Here is a 17,974-nt window from a genome sequence, read left to right as displayed (position 1 = left end):
CTCCGTCTTATAAAGGAGAGAACAGTGGTGGCATAAAAAGCCCAAAACAGCGAAAATAACGAAAAAGCACAACGGACACACAAGAGGTGAGTTTTTTTTAATCATCTTACGTAAAAAATGAGGATATTTTAATGTATTTAGCGTTCTAAATGAACGATATTTTATTCCCCATTCAACGTCTTATAAAGCGCTCAAATTCTCAACGGTTCTCATGTAACCTAACACCGCGTAAGATGAAAGGTCACGTTCCAACTCACACAACCGTGACGCATTTATGAATAAATAGATAATTAATTTTTCGCTTTCTCTAAACGTGAGCTTAAGACGCCTGTGATGTAATCCTCTCCTTGGATTCTTTGCCACCTCTGCACTGCTTTGCTGCTTCAGAAAGGGACTTGTTCGGTAACGCACGGTAGAATTTTCCTGTCTCATCCATATTAAAAATGTCTTGGGGACTATAACCTGCGAGTATTACTGGTAACCGCTCTTTCCAAGACTGAACTGTTTCCTCGCGTACCTCTCTCGATTCGCCGCTCACAGTCATTCCCTTAATGTTGTATCGGATCTTGAATTTTTCTAGCCACTCATTTGAAGCTTTAAATTCTTGCTCCATGCCCATTTTAGCGGCTACGGCACAGGCTTTCTGCTGTAAAATTGGTCCCGAAACAGGAATGTTCTTACCTCTAGCCTTTCTGAACCACTCTAACATTGCCAAGTCGATGTCTTGAAATCTGCATGTTCTAGCTCTCTTGCTGGCCGCATTTCCACTAGCCGTGAATTTATCGAGCAGGTTTTGTTGATCACGGAGGATGGATTGGATCTGCGTTTTACCACATTGAAACTTATGTGCAATTTGTCGCAGTGCTGTCAATGGATATTTGTTTTTGAAATTTATTACTTCTACCTTTTCTTGCAAAGTCAATTCTTTTGGCTTACGTTTCGCCTTTGCATATCGTTCACGACATTGAAGTGACGAAATTCATTCTGTAATCATGTTTCATTGACAGGCTAATTTCGATTCACACTTCTAAATTTTGGGAACCAGTCAGAAACCAGCGGTACCACAACTACAATTAGCGGAATGGAAACAACAGAAGAATAGTTTCTGCATTGAACACCTCAGTGGTTTTCCTTCAGTTTTTCGGTCTGAAAACCAGTCAGCGAGATATGGCCAGCACTCAATCATTAAGCGTTCTATCATGGATAAGAGGGTTTCATGTCTACAAGGGGTGGTTGACTCCTCACAACGGAGAAAGTCTACAACTTCAACCAGAACCAGAGAACCCAAAAGACAGAAATGCAGTCAGCGTTGTCAAGGATAGCACATGCCTTTGATGTTGGTCAATACGAAAGAGGGTTTGGGACTTATAAGACATTTTCTTGCAAAGCCAGGGACCAATGGAGTTGTCAACGTATGTGGGAAGGCAGTTAATAGGGGATGAGGATTAGGCATGGAGATCCCATGTGAATACATTTTCACTGGACCGCACAAACTCATTGAGCGTTTAGAGAAGTGCTTGGATCTTACAGAAAACCCAGCCGTCCGTAAAGATAGTCTTTCAAGTGAGAATGTCGAGAAGAAAAGAGGTAGAAAAAGGAAAGCAACAACTGGAGAGTCTTCAAAGAATAAAAAATCTTGATGATAAATGGCAATGACATGTCGATATATAATTTTTACTGATTGAAAACAAAGGATACTGTTATCGTATGAACAATGAGACAATTGATAACACTTTGATACATGTAACGACAAACAGGAAATCATGTTGAATGAGAACTGTCATCACTGGAGTGTCCGTAATAAAGAGGTTAAGTTTGTATGAATTTTGTCTCTGGGGCCGAGATTTCGTGTCCGTTGTCCGTATTATAGAGGTTATTTTTACAAAGAATGTATGGGCATTTTCCCGGGACCAAGTGAACTGTCCGTATTAGAGAGGTGTCCGTAAGGAGAGGTTCGACTGTAATTATTCGGAAAGGTGACATGTGAGAAATCTCTCGTGTCTCGTCCCTCTTTCTCTAATACTTTGTTGTATTTGTTTCCGGTTTTACAGCGTGAAAATGAAGTTGGCGAGGGATTGTCGTTGGTATATCCAGTAGAAATTCGGCGTCTCTACCCGAACAACATAAAGGATTATGTCCCGAAGAGCCGGAAAGTGAGTTGACACAGTAGTTTTTAACCTAGTGGGAATTCAACATTCAAATGACTTGTTTTTTTGTTTGTTTGTTTGTTTTGGTTTGTTCTTATTCCAGATACGAAAATTTTATAAAGTTCCTCTGGAGGAACTGGTAGAAGTTTACAGAGAGGGAGATCTGCGGAGTTGAGAGGTAAGCAAATCTAACATTTTTTGAAGGGGATGAATGTAAAAAAAAAAGAAAAAAAAAAAGAAAAGTGATGTTCTTTTTCAGAGCCAATCAGAGTGTCACTCGGATAATTGAAAAACCTCTCCCAAGAAACTATAACTATTACTTTTATTTTGAATGACCCACATGGTTTATTATTATTTTATTACACCCATTTTGAAATCACTGGTGATCTTCGCAATCTGATTGGCTCTCAGCAATGTGATTTATTCCCAAATCGCACTATTTTTTGCTGTAAATCGCATCCTTTTTTAGCCCATCAAAATTGAAATAACAAAAATAGAATATTAATATTGACAATAAAACTCTGTGATTTAAAAATAGGTGCAATAAAGTGGTAATTGAACTTTGTGTCATGCAATTTTGGTCTGAAATCAAACTCACGCTGCGCGCTCGTTCAATTTTGAAACTCAGTTCAATTACCATTATTTCTTACACTTACTTTGGAAATCACTGGTGATCCTTGCAATCCATTTGGCTCTCAACAGAATGATTTATTCCCAAATCGCACTATATTTTGCTCTAAATTGCATCTTTTCTTAAGCCCACTAGACAATGGAAATGCAATAACAAAAGTAAAATATTAGTGTTGTCAATAAAACTGCGTGATTTCAAAATAGGTGTAATAAAGTGATAATTGAACTTCGTCTCGTGCAGTTTTAGTCTGAAAGGATACTTGATTTCAAATCTAAATCGAGCTGTGCTTTCATTCAATTTTGAAATTAAGCGTATGATCCCACACCAAATTGCGCTCCACTCATTTTCCTACATGGTTACCGTTTATGAGGAATAGTATGATTACACTGTGTATGTACAAAACCTTCCTCTAAATTCAAGGAAGATAGCTAACTGTCAGCCATATTGTCAAGAAATTGTTCTCAGTTCCCCTATCCATGACGTTTTATTATTATTATTATTATTATTATTATTATTATTATTATTATTATGCAGACTGGAAAATACCACAAGCCTTTTTTCTCCTTCAGCACTACGTCCTAATAGGTATGATATTTTTTGATAGAAAAGTACATTTTGTTATAATGAAGTGTGCGTCATAGCCTTCAAGCATTTTCAAAGCAGCTATTTGTACCAGTTGTTAAGTTTTATCCAATAAAGTTGGCTTTCTTTTGTAAATGTTATTTGTGAATTACTGATAAAATGGGATTATGGTAAATACGTGACAGGGTCTTTAGGAAAAATTTGAAAAGTATGATTATTGCCTTGTCACTGCAAAGCTAAATGAATTTTCAGAAGGGTGGGTGGGGGTCCAAACTAAAACATTTCACCATGGAGGGAGTAAAGATTTTTTTCTGAGCAACACATCCATGTTTTGCATATAAGTTTTGGTGGGCTTATGGGGATCCTGTTGTCTGTAAATACGCGACTCCTCTAGTGTGTTTCTTCTTGTGTTTGTTTCTTTTAATGGCATTGGCTTTATGGTCCTATCGGTGAGCACAGCTGAGGGGATAGACAGGCATGAATAGAGAGAGTCAGTGAGGGCTCTTGTTTTTCTGAGTAATTATTTTTCCAAAACCCTTGAATCCTATATATGCCAGAACTCAGACATAACAATGCTAGGTGTATTGTGTAGTTCCAGAAAATATCCATACCTCTTGCGCTGAGGTTCTCCACACGTTCGACATTCAAATCCTAGCAGTATGCATGATGTTTGTCCCATGAGCTTAGTTTAATGGCCTCAGCTCCCACGAGTCTCCTTTTATTTTTTGCGAGTATGCCTGTGTCACTTTCTAAAACAATACACCATTCTCATTCATTCACCAGGCTGGAAATACACCATCACATTTATTTCATATACCACACGTTCGTCATTCAAATCCTAGCAGTATGCAGGATGTTTGTCCCATGAACCTAGTTTAATGGCCTTACCTCCCACGAGTCTCCTGTAGCTCAGTGGTGGAGAATCCGAACTAGTAATCGGAAGGTCTAAGGTTCGACTTCTCATAGGAGAACTCGGATTTCTTTTCTTTTTTGCGAGTATTCCTGTGTCACTTTCTAGAATAATACACCATTCTCACAAATGAAGTTGTTTCCTGTCCAAAAATGGCTGCATTCGATTGACTATTATGTCAGTATGATCAATCACTGTTTCTCTGAATGTCAATAGCATACAGCTACTTCAATTAACATTGTCGGATCACAGTATAAAGCTGCATGACAAGACTTCAAGATTCTGTGGATTCCTTTATGAATAAGTTCATCAACATCAGCTATATACCTCGTCCGTCCAGTGAAGATATTCGATGGCGGACCATTGGACGAAAGAAATGTTAAGATATTAAATGGATGAGGTGGCAACCTCTTTGAAGATTTCTTTAAGTTTTAAGCTTTGATCCGTCAACATCAATTGAAGCTGTATACTCTAGAACCAACAACCCAGAATGTCCTTTAAAATTTAACAGCATGGGTAGTCCATAAAAAAATTTACACCACCCTAAATCACATGTGACAAAATGAAATTTCTCCATGCCAAAAACATCTACGCTTAGTTAATCCTCAATCTCAAGACTGAAAAATAGTTGAGTTTATTTACGCGTTTTATATAGGATGACATTTCCGGCAGAAAGCACTGATGTCTGATGAGGAGCTCTGAAGTCGATGTGTGATTAGGAAGTGTTCGCTTTTCTCTTGTTTAGAGGACAGTCCCAAATGCTTGATGTTCTTTTATGCGATGAGCTACCGCATTTGCACTTTTTTGAACTCTGTTCTGGGTGGCTTCCAGTGTTTACAACTGCTCCAGCGGGAGGGGCTACTTCTGGAAAATTTGTTTTCTTCTGTTAGCAGTAGATGTTCCTCGCAGCCACCTCTGAACTACACTCAAAGCTACATCCTCATCCATGAAGTCCTCTTCCTCTCTGCCGTAGGTGTGAATTATCTTTTGTCGTCTTACAAACTGCTGCCTACATAAAAGCAAGAATAGTAATATATACATAACCTTTTATGGTCGGATAAACATGCACAATCTCATATCAGTTCAACAAAAAATGTATTTCTTATAGCACCATTTGGAAGAATCTAAGATCATCATTTTCATTTTTTTAACATTTCACAAGATGTTACCTGCAGTAGGGAACATGGGAATGCTAGCAGATACTACACAAGATGAAAGATAGTATTATAGTGAAAAACTAGCTTTTACTATCATGTGAACAGAGCAATCATTATTGTCTCCTCATGAATCATTGTTATGGGAACTACAATAGTAACCTTGTACTGTCACAAGTGCTTCTCTTATTCAAAGGAAGTCTTACACCAAATTTCCAGACGCTTATCTTTTCTTTCTCTCTTGGCACCTCTTCTGTTTCAACTGGACCCTTGCAGTCCTAGCCTCGACGCTCTGCTCTTTCTGAAGTGCCTTCATTCACTTCTCATTCTCTTTCTGCCAGACCTCTTCTATACCATCTGGAATTGGGAGACCTAGAGATAATAGCAGCTCCCGCATTCAGTGGTACCCAGCACCTTCTTCTTTGTACATGAAAGACACATTGCTCTGGCAGAGCCCACAGTTGGTTGAGAACTCATATTGCAGTTGGTGCAGATTGACACTCCTTGATCGGAACCTTGTCAGGACGTTAAATTTACTCTCCGGCAGGTTGGAGTGGCCACGGCCCATTTCCTCACTACAGTGTAATGACATCCTTCGCTTTTGCTGCGACACGGTCACACTCGATTTCATATAACATGACATTTAATGAGCAAGACAGATGATTTCTGGTTAGCATAGGGCTTCCCATCACAGTCTAAATTTCCTTCTTCCTCATCTGAACTGTCCTCAGTTTGACTGCCTTCATCACCGCAGCCATCATTACTATCATTGTCACTTCCATCATTGCTTCCACCATCACTCTCTTCACTTTCTTCAGCCTCATTTCCATCATTGCCAGCACTCTCAGATCCTTTTTATAATTTTCATGCGTTCACCACATGAACAAACAACCAGGGGATGAAAATCACATTCGTCTTCCTCACCATCCTCATCCGTCCACTCATGGATGTTCCGGCGATGATATTTGCCCAGAATGCGCATCCTTCTTGCATATTCTTCTGCGGATCTACCACTCTGTTTCAACGCCGCAAAATGGGTTCGCTTAGCACCAGCCAATAAGTCATCTGTGAAGTAGCCACACTTCCTGGAATGGGTACGTCCCTCACAACAACACTTCACTGATTTTATTTCTGGAAACTTTTCACATGGAGGCTTATGAAATCTTTGTCGACAACCGTTTTTCCTTTCATCGTCACCATGAAAGGATTTGGTTGTACAATGCCTCCAGTATTTTATTTTACCGACGCTACGTTGACGATACTTTTTGTCTATTTGACACTGAACATGACGCTACTTTGTTTTTCGACTACATCAACGAGAGACATCCCAACATACGTTTCACCATGGAAAAAGAGATGGATAAAAAAATCCCCTTTCTGGATGTTCTGATTGATAACAGTCAACCTCTCTCTCCTATTACCAGGGTCTATCGCAAGAAAACTTTCACCGGTTTATTAACTAATTATTTTAGTTTCACCCCATTCTCTTACAAACTTGGCTTAATCAGGACCCTAGTCGACAGAACATACAAGATCAACAGCACGTGGGTAGGATTTCATGAGGATATCAAGAAATTGTTATTAATTTTACGTAAAAACCTTTTCCCCAGTCATATCGTTGAGAGGGTCATCAGGCAGTACATTACTTAAACTCAGACCCTTCCGAACATACCTGCTAGTCCTCCCTCCATTTCTACACGAATTTTCAAATTACCTTATGTTGGGCCCTTCTATATTTCAGCACAAAACAGATTACGCAAGCTACTTAAACGTTATTGTAACGATCTTGATGTTAAGCTAGCCTTTTCTTCCTTCAAGATCGGTAACAATGATTTTTAGCGTAAAGGACCCTGTACCTGTTGAACTTTGTCGAATGTTGTTTATAAGTTTACCTGTGCAAGTTGTAATTCTTGCTATGTCGGCGAAACCAGCCGACACCTCTCTACACGCATTCGCGAACACGTAAACACGGACAGGACCTCACATATCTATCAACACCTTCAACAATCCGAGGCTTGCCGCAATTCCTGCTCTGCTGAATGTGTCAAAGTTATAGACCATGCGACCACAAAATTCCAGGTCAAGATAAAAGAAGCGTTACACGTCTCCTGGGAGCAACCTTCTTTAAACAAGCAACTATACCACGTTAATTTAACTCTCTCGTTCTAATCAACATGTTCCATTGTATACTTTCCTTTGTTACCTTTGGCTATTTTGTTAGATTACTAATTTATTGCACGTTTGTTATTTATCTTTGTTTAGCATTACATTATAAATTCAAATGTAACTTCAAATTACTTCTACTTTCAACTGAAGATGGTCGTTGTACGACCGAAAAAAGGTCTTGTAAGCTCAAATGTGCCGTTATTCTTACAAAAATTGCCACTAATAATTATAATTTGTACAACCACTATCATGTTTATGAGTTGAATTGAAAAAATATTCACATGCAAGGTTTAATGTAGATAAAAACATTTCCTTCTGACTGCATGTTAGTCATGTAGCCCACTAGCCATTTAGCCACACATAGTTAGACCGAATACCGTTGTGCCCTGCTAAAAATGCTTGTACTACCTGAAAGACTGGAAAGTGACATAAAGAGAGCTTTCTACTGGAATAACCAGGGGGATATTGCAGCTGGGACTTCACAGTACATCCAGTTAACAAAAATAAGCAAACCAAATACTAACCAATGCACCCCTTTTTCGAGCAAACTCGTTTTACATTAATTTTGTCGATCAAATCCTCCATCTGGGAAGTCATAGCAATGTGGTACTTCAGGGGCAGCTGAATAGCTATTAGTTAACTTTCACCAGTCTTCAAGCTGCGCATAAAATTGATTACATAAGAAAAGTTCAGATAAAAGACAGCTTTCATTTTCAGAACAAAACGAGAAGCGCCGTAACTACAGTGTTGTTTCTTGTATGACAAAGCATGAATGTTAGCTTATTCTGTGCCATTATTCTCACCTTTTCTGCGTGCTGTAAGGAGTTTCTAACCTTTTTTTCGGGGAACTGAAGGCATCCTCGCTTGATGACGGATACATCAACTGATTTGGAATGTAATCTATGTCACTCTCTGATTAGGAGGAAACGGCTGGTCTCTTTTGCCTCTTTCAGCGTTCCGTGTCACTTGACATGAACCTCTCCACATCTCTCGAAGACCAGAAAACCTTTCCTTCGGGGTTTTTCCAGCAAAACCCTTTGCCAGCTTTTGAGACACTCCACCCAAGTGAACGTAAATGCTCCTTGGAAAATGATACTCGCGTTCCTCTTCCAAGTACCACCACCAATAGTTCCACGAGTATATTACTCAACCTATATTTATCCCTTTGATCCTCCATTTTGTCTCCTCGCTAGAGCATGCGTGTGGTTTGTGAACAAAGCTGCGTAATAGACAAGTGCGCACATTTTCTAATGTAACCCTAACCCACGGGCTCAAATTTCCACGGTTGCTATGCACGATGTCATTGTTTACGACGCTATCTTAAAATCGTAACAATTGACAGGAAAGATCGGAGAATCTCGTCATCTTCGGGTCTTTAATCGGCCCTTTTCTATCACAAACATTTAAGAGGGTGACTGCGTTGGAACGGATAAGACAAATTTCGGCTATTCACCGATTTCGCTGATTTTTTCTATAAAAATCAATCATTATATCCCATAAACAAATATTACATTTACTGAGCTCAATCCGATTTTTTTCGTTCTTGGCGAGACGGTTTACAAGGTGACCTTAAAACTACCAAATTTACCATTTGGGACACTACAATTTATCTATACATTTCCGGTGCTGCCAAAACGTCATTCCTTGTTCAAACAGCTAGAATATTTCACACATTAAATTCCCACGGTTGCTATGCATGATGTCATTGTTTACGACGCTATCTTGAAATCGTAACAATTGGCAGGAAAGATCGGAGAATTTCGTCATCTTCCGGTCTATAATCGGCCCTTTTAGACAAATTTCGGCTATTCACCGATTTCGCTGATTATTTCTATGAACATCAATCATTATATCCCATAAACAAATATCACATTTACTGAGCTCAATCCGAGTTTTTTTGTTGTTGGCGAGACGGTTTACAAGGTCACCTCAAAACAACCAAATTTACCTTTTGGGACACTACAATTTATCTATACATTGCCGATGCTGCCAAAACGTCATTCCTTGTTCAAACAGCTTGAATATTTTACACATTGAAGTTCCATTTGTCAATAACAATTTAAATGTTTAACATTTGTTTTTTGTCAAATTTTAACTGAGTTACAATTTTTTCAAAATACCTCCTCCTAAACTTCAGAATCCCACCCCTTCAGAGTTGCCTTCAGAGGTGTCTTCAGAGGTGTCTCGCGTCCAAGCGATGTAGCGCGTCCGGTTTAAACTGTATATACCTGAACCCTATATAGGGGTATCGAATGGTCTTTGCGAGCATTTCCGAGCATGCGAGCAGTGTGTTTATTTTTGCGAGCACGAGCAGTTGTCAATTTTTTCTTGCGAGCAGCGAGCACTTTAGAATAATGCAGATGGCGAGCAGCGAGCACTTATGAAAAACGCAGATGGCGAGCAGCGAGCACTTTAGAAAATAGCAGATGGCGAGCAGCGAGCAAAATTCGTAAATTTTCCGCTAGCCGGAATCTCTCTTTTATTAATAGGATAAATGTTTTGCGCCAAGTAATTGCTAATAATCTGGCTGACACCTCCAAAACAGAACTTACAGGCTGAACTGTTGAAGAAAGACTGAAGCCAGAGGTAAGGATGTTTAAACCTTTTTGTTTTAACCCTATCATAACTGATTTATCGTTTATATATGAATACATGTATAAAAAATAACTACAAAGGAGGATTAACGAAATTTCGAGCAATCGAGCACATGCTAACGAGAATGCGAGCATGTAAGCAGTTGCAAAAATTTTGCGAGCACGAGCAAGCGAGCACCCGTGTAATTTTTGCGAGCATTTCGAGCAAAGGTCAAATTTTGCGAGCACTTTTAAATTAAATGGGACCATTCGATACCCCTCTATATCAAATTAAAGCTTGCAGAGCTGGCTATCCAACTAAACCAAGAATTTTGAAATAAAATAAATTGCCGAATTTTTAGCGCTGTTTTCTCGAATAAGTTTTTTTCAATTGGAGGAGCCACTTCAAAGAGCTAAAACTCAAAAGGAATTTGTTCGTTTGCCTTCAAATTTGGACAGTAGCTAGTCTAACATATAAACAACAAAAACGTTTCTGCGAATTTTTTCTTTCGAAATCCGAGAGCGATTTTTGTACGATTACTCCACATTTTTTTCATCCTATTTCGAAAATGCTCTATAACTTTTCATTGCGATTGAATATGGCAAAACGCAGACACGTTTTTTAGCGCTTTGGGTCCGGAAACTGAGTAGCAAATTAAATTAGCAAAAAACAAAATTCACTTTGACTTGTAGCTTTAAAAAGGTGATTCGGACGCTCGCAATTAGAGGTCGTGAAAAATTCGACAATTTATTTTATTTCAACATTCTTGGTATGGTTTGATAGTCAGCTCTATAAGCTTTAATTTGATATAGGGGTTTAGGTATCTACAGTTTAAATTGGACGCGCTACATAGCTTAAACGCCAGACACCTCTGAAGGTATCGGGTCACCTTAAGCGTGACATACATGTAGTTAAAGCCTATTTTCACAAAAGTTGGACCTAACTAAGAATCAAGTCTATTTTAACTCAAAAGTACTAACATCAATCTACTAATCCTGCAGAGTTAATTCAATTTTTTAGACAGAATTTTCAGCCTCAGTCTTTACTAGTGAATGCAGCAGTCTCCGGGAGTTAATGCTAGTTATAGTACCTTTTTCTTCTCCGATTATTTGTTTCCCATTTTCTTTACAGTGTTGATAACGAATGTGTGTATTCTGGCAACTAACATACTGGAGTTTGAGGCATCAAGATCCATGGTTCTTAGAATATTGAAATAGTGGTTAGTTTGTCAATAAAGGAAGCTTGCCTCAAAAAGAAAAAAATAGAACTTGGCTCTGTTTCTTGGCTCTGTTTCTTGTCTTTAGGATTCGCACCTGTTCAGTTTGGAAACCTGGTGTTTCCTGAAGTGTAAGGTGATAATAAATTTGTCATTAACAATTTTGATTTAGTTATAAGATTTTTTCTATGAGAGCGTCTGTGTTGTGTTTGTACTGAGGTGTAGATGCTTTTTCCAAACACAAGTCTACCGATTTGGTAGATAAAGGAAGTTCATAAATTAAAAATTACTCAAACTCACCTTTAAAACAAAAGTGATTGTCCAAAAACAGATGCAAAAACTGCAAAAGTCAAAACGGCTGCTACCAAACCGACAAAACGTCTTCACACATGTGAGACTCTCGATGGATCACGTGATGAAGACGATAACGGTGATTGGCTGCCGACAAAAAAGGGACTCCGAGACGATCGTGAATTGATTAGGAAGTTCAAGGCTACTAATGGCTCCGATGTTCCTTTTGTTACGCCTGACCCGTTTCACCCCTAGACCCACCATCTCAATGGCCTCGTGGATTCCACGAGCTAAATATGGGTGGAAATGTAACAGAACCGAAAGAAGTGTTATAGAAGCTTCTTTTCCTAGTCCCTGTACCTTTCTACAAAACCTTCACGCTCAATTCGTTTCGGTGACGTCAGAACCGAGGCCAAGCGAACGGCCAAGGAAAGCCTAGAAAGAATCAGAATGCACGTGCGTTTGTTTTGTTTTTCAAAATAGCGAACCTCGCGTGAAGTTTTAGCTTTAATATACACATCAGATCAGAAGATACGGCTGAACTGTAAAAGCGGCTATATTAACTCCAGCTCATGACAACCGCTTCATTTCGATGTAAGTTGTGAAAGCTGTTATGATAAACTTAAATTGCATACGCCAGAAGATTGAAAATAACGGGATAAATGCGTCAATTTGATAGACGATGAGAAGTCCAAAGACTACTGCAAAGCTGACACAACGTAATATATTTTAAAACAATATTTCGGCTGGCCAAACCAGCTTTCTTCAGGTTTAGGTGTTACTAAATTGTAGAAATGAAATAACAATATTATATTATGGAGGATGTTGCAATACATAGGAGCGGCAGAAATGACGTTTACAAGGTGGTACCAAAAGATAAGACAATAAGTTAATTAAAATAAAAATAATAATAATAATAATAATAATAATAATAATAATAATAAAAAATATTACAATTCATCACGTTCATTCAAACCGTGGGGTTCCAAGGTTCCCACTAAATCTATAAGAAAAGACTCTCTGGCTTTTCTGATTGAATCACGTGAGGAGTGGATAACTTCAAGTGGTATTAGTTGCATGTCAGTGTGGCAGTGGTTAGGCTATCAATTTGATAGCCTGATTTGGTGCACGTCCTTCGAATTGTCAAATTGTGTAATTTCTAAAATTTTGGTGGTACCATTCCTAATTCCAACCGATCCATTGAACACATCCAGGAGAAGATGCCTAGGAATCTAACCGCTTAGTTCACGCCACAACAATCTGGGAGAATTTGTTGGATTGGCCCGGGATGTGATGCAATTTCATATTCCATTATAACCTGGCGCACGTTGTAAAGGGTGAAAAACGTTTTCGATTCCTGCACTTGTAATATTTTCTGCCGTCGAAAACGAACAAGGACGCTTGTCCAGGAAAAAGCTGACAAATTTTTCCTACATGCAAGAATTTAAAACTTGGCCCATCAACTGCAGATTTATGGAGGCAAACTTGACAAACAGCTTGGCATTCAGGGACGAGTCATGCGGGAGCTGTTTCATGAAGGGTGTACCGAGGGTAGGGGGTAGGGGGAAATACTTAAAAAAAAACCTACGATCCGGCTTGTGACCTATATTGTGCTTTGGTAAATAATAACAAGACCTGCGAGGTTTTCCATCAAATTCTGTCCTATTTTCGTAGCTATAATCAGACAATTATCCAATGGTGACTACCACTCTTTGTATTTCAGGTATCTATTGTAACTGTTTTAAAATTGTAATGTATCTTGAAGAAGAAAGGCGGTGCCTTTCGAAATATTGGAAAATATACTTCCCTGACCGTGAAATCAGCCTTACTCTTTCTTTAGATTTGCTTCACAATTTTTTTGCTGATTAGATCCTTCACTACAGAATCCGGTACTTTTATTTTGTCGCGGTGGCCCTTGCAAACACAGCTTATTACTGGTTTTTACTTCCACTCTTTCACTTGTTTTTTTAATTGAGAAAATTCTGCTTTCTTATTCTTTTTTTTTTATTTAAGCCGACGGTAACAAATTACAATACTACACAACAATACTACACTTCGGTGGTTTTATTTTTATTTGATCAGTTGCTTCCCTGAGCAATGAGCTTGTGTTAATTGCGAAATTGCCTAAATATTTAACTATTATTTCAAGTTTCCTTCCATTTGAAGAAAATTCTGTACACTGGAAAAATATGCCAGCTCCTTTCAATATCCTATTTTCCCATAATAATATTTTGAAATTCTGTTTTAAGCAAAGCGAGCTACTTCATATCAGTGAAAAAGATGAAATCTTTTCCCACCTTTAAATTTTGAGTATGAGTATGGATGGTTTCTGTCACGGGGATACCTTTTCAAGAAATTCTTACGAAAAGTGTTACTCGTCAATAATTTAGTATTCTTTGTCAAGTACAGTCGACTCCCGATAACTCGAACCTTCAAGGGAAATTGATAAAGGTTCGAGTTATCGGGAGTTCGAGTTATCGAGGGTAAAATTTTATATACAAAATGACCTGAAGGGAAAGAAAAATTGGTTCGAGTTAGCGCGAGATTCGAGTTAGCGAGGGTTCGAGTTATCGGGAGTCGACTGTATTTCAACTTGATGCAATAGCAATCTCATCGTAGCAGCTGATTACCGAGATGGAAGGTCCTTCCGTAAGGTACATCAACAGCTATCAGCCAGTTCGAGTGTGAGTAATTGCGGAAAATGGCCGTAGAGCCAACAACTTAATTTTTTGTCGGGAGAGAATTCTGCAGCCACGCTTGTCCATTCAAACGCCTGTAATTTAGAGCTTTATCCTCAGACTCTTTTTGTGAACAAGAGATCACTTTACCTTAAACTGCTCAGCTGTGACTGGTGGTCGGGTATAACGCCAAAAATGTGGAGATTTTAACTCTTTAACCCCTAATATCAAAGAACAAATTATCCCATCTTGTCCCCATACTTTTTTTTACAAAATTCCTTGGGTGATCATATCCTTAATTCTCATGAAGGGGTTGAATAAGCATTGATATTAAAAGGAGAAATTTGATTCTGATCACTATTAGGGCTTAAAGGGAGGGGTTCACAGTTCTGCGCATGTCCATGAATCAAAATACTTTTTCGCCTTTGCTCGCTATGACACAAGCCTGTTTAATTTAATTCGTTGTTTATGAACCATTCGGAAGGGAATAGGTAACTCGGGTGGTAATTTTTTCATATGATTGCGTTACTTCGCATGCAAATAACTATAAGCACATCAACCGTGGAATAAATCCTACGGGTCAACGCTAAATTCAATATCGACAATATGAGTACAATCCACTAGCATTTTCTGTGAATTTTGGTCATCAGTCATTTTGCTTGGACTAATTATAGAATTTGATTACTGAAGTACATGTGAACCCCTCCCTTTAAAGGGTTAAGGTCCCTTGAGCAGCTTTTGGAATACCAAGAGTACCCTATAGGGACCAAAAATCTCCCAGTCAGGTAAACTGAATCATTTACAATCAATCAACTAGCTTCACAAAACAAAGTCTGTCGATTAAATTAAACGTTTTTCTTTGATACCATGCTGGACCTCAAGGGCACTACAACTTGAATCCATACATTTGACCGACTCAGCATCGTCTGCCATATTTGACATTCGTCTTCAGTAGCGTCATCCCATTCGTTGGTGCTCGTACCCAGGCCTAATCGAACGCCGCCAAGGAATTCGTCGGCCGAAGCGCGATCGAAGTCGTAAATGGTAATCTCTAGGACTCTTTCCTTCAGGTCGTCTGGGGAAACCTCTTCGTAGGAAAACTTGTGGTTGAAAGTAGGGTTTAGGGTTCGTCTAATGATTGGCGTTTTGTGTTTCCATTTTCCTTTCCTCTCCGGTAAAAGATAGCTGTGATGAAATCCAAAGTCAAGGAAATTAGCAAGCACGCCAACTGCAGGACTGAACACGTAGCTCATACTTGAAACATTAACTGACTCAACTAATGTAATAATATAATAACCTTTATTTACCCTCGGCAGTGTTTTGAGCGCAAGTGCTAGTGGGGTCGAGCATTAAACTTCACAAAGAAGAACTGGACATAACATGGTCAAAAATCCCAACTGGCAGGATGCAGACCAGCTGGCTACTTACAAGCACGGCCGAGGAGTTGAACTCGGGGCTACCGAGAAACAACTCCAGAGCCAGAGCGGGACTTGAACCCGGGACCTCCGAATTCCAAGTCCGGTGTCCTAACCACTCGACCACGCAACTACCTATAAAGGAACCTTTGTTCCTTTCATTCCAGGCAAATGAATGTTGTCAACTGAAAAGTTACAGCAAATTTAATAAAGCTTAATCTTGGCTCGTGGCCGCAGGCTCTAGCGGTTGACAGGAAGCAACTGACAAGTGAACGTTTTCTACTTTTTTTTAAAAACTGAACATTACCATTCACATTACGGATCCGACATCCCATCAGCGTCCATTCCTGGCAGATTTCTAGCCTCCAGAAGATGAGCGTGTAATTCTCCTTACTGTCTTCTCTTTTTCTGCTTCACTTTGTCAGCAGTAAAGTACTTCAAAGCCAAAACCAATTCACATGGAATCGACGGCAATCCATCTATTTCGTCACTCTGTTAAGTAATGGAATTAAAATGTACGTCAATTTTCAGTTGGTCTTTTTGCATCTACCAACCATACCTTTTGTCGATCATTCCGTTCATGCGTTCGTCCGTTCGTCCAACTTTCTGCTCAACGTATGTCTGTCCGTCCATCCGTACGTCCTCTCTCGTCCGTTTGTCAGTTGTCAATGCCGGCATTCTTTCATTTGTGCGTCCTTCCACCCGTTCGTTCCTTTCCGAGCCCCTTTATTCTTTAATTCAATGAAATTTAATGAGAAGTTCACACATCTATTGTATGCTATAGGTCGAGGAAATTTACCTTTTCTGTCAAAGTAAACCATTTAGCGATGGTTTGTTGGAGTGAGTTCTCATGTGCTTCCATAAGATCGTTCATTGGAATTTTCACTTCCCCCAGGAAACAGTTCCGTCCAATCATCTTGTGACACACACTCATTTGTAAGGTTCTCGTCAGCAGTTCATCATAGCCTATGAAATACTAGAAAAGTAGGTGGAAAGCCGTGAGTTTAAACAATATACAAAAATGTAGCCGTACACCACGGATTTGGCATCGAAGAAAGGAGTCAAAATAGCTTATAACATATAACAACGTGCACAATTGCATACCACGTTCCTCATTACTTTAAGGGCGATTTACACGCGTACGGTATGACATTGTCCCATGCGACAAGCTTACGACAGGCCTACGACACGAATTGTTTCGTGTAAAACAAACCTAAAACTCGCTTACGACTGTCGTGTACGTCACAAAAATGTCGTAGGATTTTAATACATGTTTTAAAATACTACGTTAATCGTAGGTATAGACGAGAGTTGTGTGCGATTTTTTGCGTGACGCGCTCTAGCAATCGCATGCGACGGTCGTAAGCAAAAGTTGTACCGTCTAGATAGGCCTTTACTTACACGGAACCTATGGTGCATTTTCTATATAATTCAACCAATATCCCGGTATACACATATAAGGAATGATGATGCCATAATAATCTTGTTGCGTCAAAGCTTATTCCACAATATCGCGAGAGAAATGTCAAAAGACACAACACAAGAACGGCAACACATCATGTCACCTTACCTCCAACATTTCGTCAAATTTGGGATTCAAAGTATCCTTTTTTGTTTTTGTTTTGGCTTGCTTCGTTTGTCAGGCAGTCTTGACATAACTGAGAAAAAATATGAACAGTATGAACAGGAGAGAAAATGAATAGCTTGCGAATACGACAGGCTATGTTCATGATAGCGTCATTTTACTACAACTACACGATAATTCACTTCCCTGGTAGTGTTTTTGGCAAACTCATGGAAAAATCCCATCTGTTACAAGGTCTGTTACAGAGAGCTACTTGACGGAGTCGAAAGACTTAACCAAACGGTTTTTCATGCATGCGTGGTTTTACGTTTCAGAGAAAGATAGTTATCTTGGAAAGCCACTGCTAAGGCTTTAAAGCAAATTTCAAGGCCTTACAGTGCTTAGATTCTAAAGATTATTATTTCGGTGGCTCGCATTCAGTTTCAATAAAAATAGATCTTATTTTCCAAATTTGTAAGCTGATAGTAAGAATTTCTCGAAACTAAGAGTGGTGAAATAGTTGGGTTTCGAAAAACTCTTATTGGCCATTTGGACTCTGAAGATAAGGCCACAGTTTCCCCATGACTCTAGTACCCAGTAAACTAGCAAGAGAACGATAAGAGCTGTTGGCAAATTTGGAGTTCCA

General features: G+C 39.1%; 2 protein-coding genes across 2 annotated transcripts; both read right to left on the bottom strand.

The window, feature by feature from the left end:
* Positions 1-15,092: 15,092 nt before the first annotated feature.
* Positions 15,093-17,383, bottom strand: LOC146449173 (synaptotagmin-like protein 5). Its single transcript, XM_085101943.1, has 4 exons — positions 17,335-17,383; positions 16,564-16,740; positions 16,072-16,256; positions 15,093-15,534 (listed from the first exon to the last, which is right to left on the bottom strand). Exons 1-3 carry the CDS (start codon positions 17,341-17,343, stop codon positions 16,155-16,157), a joined length of 288 nt encoding a protein of 95 aa, XP_084958069.1. The 5' UTR covers positions 17,344-17,383; the 3' UTR covers positions 15,093-15,534; positions 16,072-16,154.
* Positions 15,195-15,602, bottom strand: LOC146449174 (synaptotagmin-like protein 4). Its single transcript, XM_085101942.1, has one exon. It carries the CDS (start codon positions 15,600-15,602, stop codon positions 15,195-15,197), a length of 408 nt encoding a protein of 135 aa, XP_084958068.1.
* Positions 17,384-17,974: the final 591 nt, after the last annotated feature.

This window comes from Pavona decussata, unplaced genomic scaffold (assembly GCF_977016875.1).
Source record: "Pavona decussata unplaced genomic scaffold, jaPavDecu1.1 SCAFFOLD_610, whole genome shotgun sequence".
Lineage (NCBI taxonomy): Eukaryota > Metazoa > Cnidaria > Anthozoa > Scleractinia > Agariciidae > Pavona > Pavona decussata.
Note: the sequence above shows the minus strand (reverse complement) of the source record. Positions and strands in the feature narration are given on the sequence as shown.